The 6,865-nt window shown below is 43.6% G+C and overlaps 1 protein-coding gene across 1 annotated transcript; it reads right to left on the reverse strand.

Moving 5' to 3' along the window:
• Positions 1-5,149: 5,149 nt before the first annotated feature.
• On the reverse strand, positions 5,150-6,109 carry LOC140861557 (uncharacterized). The gene has a single exon (XM_073264579.1). The coding sequence runs from the start codon at positions 6,107-6,109 to the stop codon at positions 5,150-5,152; it is 960 nt and encodes a 319-aa protein (XP_073120680.1).
• Between the last annotated feature and the right edge of the window lie 756 nt (positions 6,110-6,865).

A 6,865-nucleotide genomic window follows, 5' to 3' on the forward strand; every position in this document is an offset into this window, starting at 1 on the left:
TGATCTCCTGCTTCCTCGATCACTTGTAGAGGGGGAATGATCTCCTGATCTCCTACTCTTTTGATCACCTGAAGAAGTCTACGATCTCCTTTGGGGTTGTCACCTGATTCACGAACACACGTTAGAGGCGCCGGTGATCACCCGGCGATAACCCTCCGACGCTCAAGTCAGCAATCACTTCCACACCAAACAAGAAAGAAGATAGTTTTTGTAAGCTAAAGAGTCACTTACTTCCAAATGGAGAGCTTTGAGTGGTATTTATAGACAAAATTGAGTTAAATTGCCCATTAAACCTCAAATGCCCCAAAAATTAGCAATTAACCCTGCTAAGGTCTAAAAATGTAAATTAACCCTTTAGGGCTCGCAAATTAAGAATTAGTCCTTTGAAAATGCAAGTCTTGCAAATTGACCCATTATTGCTCTCTATTAAAAATACACTTATACTCATCATAAGCCCCCTACTCTCGATGAGCTGCAAAAAAATTTTTTTTTTGGAGAATGTCGAGAGTATAAAATTTTTATTCTACACTTATTTTTGCAATAAATTATGTGTTCTAGGGTTTACCCTGCCACCTATAAAAGGAGGAATGACAGGTACGAAATTTATTGCTCTCTTTTCCTTGTTTTTTTTTGGGTGTGTATATTTTGTCTTTTCACCATTAATGCATCTGCCTCTTTTATTATTTATATACTGTATCGGATTTCTTTTGGTATATAGACATTATTTGTGTTCTTGTTGGGTTCTCTATCTAGGGGTGCAAACGAACCGAACCTGTTCGTGAGCTTTACGAGTCCGCTTGATAAATATTTGATTCGTATTCAAGCTTATAGAACTCGAGCCGAATTCGAACATGTTCGAAAATTTTTTCGAGCCGAGCTCGAGCCGAAATTATTCTGTTGATAGTTCACGAATAGTTCGCAAGCCTTAATATTTAATTAATATAATATAATTATATAATATATATATACATTTCAAACTTTTTCGAATATTTCGAGCTTTTCGAACAATAATATCCGAATATTTCACGAATAGGTTCGAATATTTCGAGCCAAACTCGAACTAGAACTTCATTTCGAGCCAATCTCGAGCCAAAATATTTGAAATTATCGAACTTCGAATCGAGCTCGAACTCGAATATACTCTTATCGAGCCGAATTCGAGCCTTAAAATTTTACCATTATTCGGCTCGATTCGGTTCGTTTGCACCCCTAGCTCTATCCTCTCTTCGTTTACACTGACCTCTTATTCTCTTTTTTTCTAGGTTTATATATATATATATATATATATATATTTTTTCTTTTGCTTCGAGATGTCGATGGAGGCAGAAGGATGGCTGGGGCGACTGGTGGTGATTCATGACTCTCGGCAGCGGATTTTCGATTGATGGCTGGGTCGTTGGGTTATTTTTCTTGTGATTTCTGTTTTTTGTTGTTTCTCCGGTGATCGGTGGTGACTGTGTCGCTGGCGGATTTGGCAACACCGAGGGGTTTCGATGGTGCTGAGCTACAAGAACATAGTATCTCGGTAGTTTGATGATGTGTTGCATTTGTGTCGGCCGAGTCCATAGCGGGCTGGTGTGAGACCTCGATTCTAATCATCTAATCTCAGAATAAACAGTAATTACGCATACAAGATCTAAGATTAAAAGAAAAGTTTTTTTTTTTTTTTTTTTTTACACAGGGTGACGCGCGGGCGCGCCACCCGAGGTGCGGGCGCGCATACAGAGCTTCCCGGGCCTCCGAGAAAGGGAGCAGAACGCGCGGGCGCTCCTCACCAGGCGCGGGCGCGCATGGCCTGCTGTTTTAGCTCAAAATAAGGCTCCAAAAGTGCAATCCAACACCCGGAAAGGCTCCGACATGATCCAACTAACACTTTTCAACAACGAAGTATTCAATTACAAGAAAGAGTTCGAATACAAAACATATCAAGTTCGAGTTCTAACATGCTCCAATCTTAAACTAGATAAACATGCTAATTCGACTTCTAAACCGAGTCTCACTTCTACTACTTGCCCTCGAAGCTAACCATGCCTCTTCTGACTTGTTCCTGCCCCACCTGTTGCCAAGTACACATACAAAACAAAGCAACAGCCGGATAACCGGTGAGAACGACATTCCCAGTAAAAGCAACATAACAAGTAATACAAGTAACAAACATGCTTTCAATACAATAACGAAATCGGTAACATCGTAATGAATGCATGTCTTTAAACAGGGATATTAAATCTGATAACGAGGGATTGCAGCTGTGCCTTTGGGATCCCGAGGGTAAGATCACGTAACAACTCACCGACTCTCCCAATCGAGGTGGTGCCACGTATCTCACTCCTCTAGACTTTGAGCAACTATAATGAGTATGCTAGCACCAGACGAAACGACTACGACCTGGGCCACTCAATCATAGTTCCCAAACATCTAAACAAAAAGGGCGGTTCTGCCTGCTGAAAACAAGATCGGCTCAAGATGAATGCATAACAGAAACATAAAACATAAGCCAAAACAATCAAACAAAACACAAGTTCCTCATGCTAGAACAAGTGTAGAAGCAAGTACGTGATTTCAAAAGGGAAAACTCGAGAACCACAGTCCCGAGTATGCTATCCCGCTGCGATGACTGCTTTTACCTTTCAATGTAGTAGCTCCAACTCTGGATAAGCTACAAAAGAGATTGTATAAACAACTACACAATCTAACAACAACAAGGCAACGGTTCAAGGAAAACTCTTTATACCGTTCTTCGTCCAACTCTCGACGAACAATGCTGCTAACACAGGGCTCGATAAACTCCAACGAATCTGTAAGAATTCAAGAGTTGATCAACAACCACGATCACTCACACGCCAAGACTTCAATCAATACAAAAACGATTCAAAAACCCAAAACTCAAACCGACGGCATAACGGCTATAAACTGAACAAATCGGAAATGCAGACAGCAGTTCAATACCGATATCAACTCATATCAATGCCCAAAACAACAATAACAAAGCAAACCCATCAATCTAAAAATCCACATTTTCGAAAATGGCTTCCAAAAATCATAACAAATCCGAACGTCGCTCTAATTCAAAACCGACAGATAATAAACGATCAGAACTCTGTCTAGAACAACATACTCGAATCTCGAACGATTCTAACAACATCCAAAAACTAGAATGTATCCGATCGTAGAAGAACTTACAATATAACAGAGCTCTCACTGCAGTGATCGATAATCTGCCTTCAGAAATAAATTCCAACGGCCGGATCGAGCTCGGGATGAAATCTGGAAGCTTGAAGAATCGATTTCTTCAACAATGGAGGAGGGAGGCGTGAAGAGGAAGATGATGGAGAAGAGAGTGGGTCCAAAATCCTTATAAATATCTATAAAAACTGATAATTGCGTTTTAGTCCCTGAAAAATCCAATTTTTGCAAAAAGGATCCTGATCAAAATCAAACCGGCTCGAGAACTCTGTAATCTCTGATTAACTCAAATAAATTCAATTAAGATAAAAACGGGGCGTTACAGCTGGCCTCGCGCGGCTTGTGTGGAGATGAGGTGCGTCAGTTTGTTGCTGGGCGGAGACATGTACAACGGAGTGACGCTGAGCGAAGATGGCTTACACGATGTGCTGCTGGGCGGAGGCGGGTGGCGTAGTGCGCTGTTGGGAAGAGATAGTGGCGTTTGAAGTGTAGTATCATTTTGGTGTTACAAGCGGGCGTCGCTCGATGAGGAGGAGGTGGTGGTGAGTTCGCTGGGTCAGTGCTCTGGCGGTGATGCGGCTTGGGATTCTTGTCGGCGTGGTGCTTTGATGTTGGGTGGTTTTGGTAGAGATGTGGCAGCGGTGTGCTGCTGGAGGTGGTTGCGCGAATGAGCGGGCGTCGCTCTTAGCTTACATGGGAGGCGGTGAGCGAGTGTCGCTCATGGTTGTTTGTGAGGAGGCAGCAGCTGGGCTTGCGGGGAGAGCGGGTGTCGCTCATGGTGGTGCCCAGTTGGCGGAGAAGATGAGCGGGTTTCGCTCTTGGTGTTACCGATTCTTTGGTGAAGATGTGATGGCTGAAATTTGGTGAGTGCATGTTTGTTGTATTGGCGAGCGGGTGTCGATCATGGCAAAGAGCGGGTGTCGCTCTTGGTGTTAGATGGGAGGTGGCGAGTGGGTGTCGCTCATTGCGGAGTTTTGATGGAGAGCGGGCATCGCTCATGGTAGTTTGTGAGGGAGGCAGCAGCTGGGCTTGCAGAGAGCGGGTGTCGCTCATGGTTGATTGTGCATGTATTGCCACAATTAGACCTCGTGATTTGGTGGATCACCCGAAGATGAGATCAGTCAAGTCCAGACCTCTTGAATTGACTTGTCCTCCCAGAAAAAATGTGTTCACCTGGAAAGACTTTTGTCATAGAGAGATACGTCCACCCGGAATGCCTTGTCCTCCTGGAGTGGTGTGTTCACTTGAAAAGACTTGTTCTCTTGGAGTGGTGAGTTAACCTGGAAAGACTTGTTCTGCTAGAGTGGTGAGTGGTGAGTTCACCTGGAAACACTTGTATGAATTGCAGAGATTTGGTATGACCCAAGTTCTTGCGATTTGATGTTTATTCCATTGACTTAGGAGTAACTTCGTGATGCTTAACGTGAGGGGACTTGGGAGTGGATCAAGATCCCAAGATTTTGTCTTATGAGAAGTCCTAAATCCACCTCTTGGGTGGTGAGGTATCCCGAGACTCAATTTAATTGTCGTGACCTCTTACAGAGTCGGCGGTTTAGTTTACCTGCAGGGCTTGACCTAGCCTATTACGTCAGGATGAACTTTACCGACTTCATGGGTCTATGACTTGTTAGTTTAAGCATTGCAGTAGTGCGTTAATAATGATATGCATGTGTTGATCGATGAGGCTGGAAATTTCATTAAACTTGTAACAATGGAGACTATATCGAAAGTATTAGTAGAACCTGAAATAACTCAAGCAAAAGAAAATCATTAGCAAAACATGAATTAACCCAGGTAAAAATTTATAACTGTCTTGCTAGACTTGCACTCTAGGCGTTGAACATGCTTATGATCGGACAAAATCGTCTTCGGGCCTACTTGGAACGAAGTAGAATTTATTTACTGGGGTTATAGGTGGTGGATCTTTGCTCAAGGAGAACATATCCCCAAAATTGCATTTTTAGTTTTAGTGTTTGTCCACAATGTTCTCCAAGTATCCTTGCTCAATTAGCTCTTCAATTCTGGCTCTTAAACTGAAACAATCTTCTGTCACGTGCCCTCTTTCTCTAAGGAAATGACAGTACTTGTCTGATAATTGTCGTTTTGGGTTATCTTTCATTGGACGCGGATGTCTCAACAATCCATGTTGTTCGGCGACAACTAGTATATCTGATAAGGATGCGTTTAAATGAGTATACCGAAGCCAGGGATCCTCAGTTGTCTGCTTATCGCCTTCCTCCTTTCCTTTGGGGTTCTCGCCCTCTCTCTTCCTTTTTCCCAAGTAGTAATGATCGACAGACTCCTCAATGCGAATGTAATTTCCAGCTCTTTCTAACAATTCCTCCAAAGTTCTTGGAGGCTTTCCCGCTATTGATTCCTTAAAGTTCACGTGACATAAGTTTTGTTGCATTATTGCTGCTAACAGGTCATGATTCACGTGGGGGACTTCATGCACAGCCTGAGTGAAACGCTGCACGAACTCCCTCAAGCTCTCGCTCTCTTTTTGGACTATCGAGAATAGGTAAGCCGCAATCTTAGGGTATATTTGATTAATGGAGAACTGATGGAGAAAACGTTGGGTAAGTTGTTCCAGGCTTGCAATGGTGCCTCCTGGGAGTTTATTGAACCATGCCAGTGCGCGATCAGTTAGCGTAGTCCGAAAGATCTTGAAATACGCAGCATCGATAAATTCATATAGATCGAATTTTGCATAAAACCTATCGAGGTGATCCTGAGGATCTCCTGAACCATCATACTCTAGAAGATTTTCTATTTTCACTCCAGCAGTCAGGACCTCGGCTAAGATGACAGTAGTGAAGAGGCTATGCCGGGCTGGTAAGATTTCCAGAGCACTTTTTTCTCTCTCCTCAGTACGAATTCCTGGGCGCACGGGCCCGTGGCTATTTACTTCCTCCTCGTGGAACATCGTTTCCCTTCTTGCACTGGGGTGTGGCACCCTATTCGTTCCAACTTCCTCTTCTAGTGTGCGTCTTCTTTCTTGGTGTTGAGGTGGAGGTAGTTCACCATTTAAGTTTTGATTGTTTCCCGAGTTATGCTATTGTGTTGCCAAAAAATGTGTCATGGCCTCCGCCACCGCACGCGAGGCAGCCTCCTCCAACATGGACTTCAAGGAATTTGGGGTGATAAGATACTCCTCATGCGGCATGGGGTTAGGAGGCGGGAGCTCCCGACCACCTTCAGTATTACGGGTGGCATGTGATCGTGTTTGCATCTTCAGTGAATAGGTAAAGTTTCCCACAGACGGCGCCAATCTGATGCGGGCAAATATTTCTCCCTAATCAGCAAATAAATTGGAAAGTCGTAAGTCCTCCTAATCTCCGGCTTCCTCGGTCACCTGTGGAGGGGGAACGATCTCCTGATATCCTACTCCTTTGGGCACCTGAAGAAGTCGTACGATCGCCTTTTGGGCTGTCACTGGATTCACGAACACCCGTTAGAGGCGCCGGGTGGTCACCCGGCGATAACCCTCCGACGTTCAAGTCAGCAATCACTTCCACACAAAACAGGAGAACATAGAGCTTTTGTAAGCTAAAGAGTCACTTAATTCTAAATGAAGAGCTTTGAGTGGTATTTATAGACAAAATTGATTTAAATTGCCCATTAAATCTCAAATTCCCCAAAAATTAGCAATTAACCCTGCTAAGGTCTAAAAATGTAAATT

The sequence above is a fragment of the Henckelia pumila genome, chromosome 4 (genome assembly GCF_033568475.1).
Source record: "Henckelia pumila isolate YLH828 chromosome 4, ASM3356847v2, whole genome shotgun sequence".
In the NCBI taxonomy this organism is placed as follows: Eukaryota; Viridiplantae; Streptophyta; class Magnoliopsida; order Lamiales; family Gesneriaceae; genus Henckelia; species Henckelia pumila.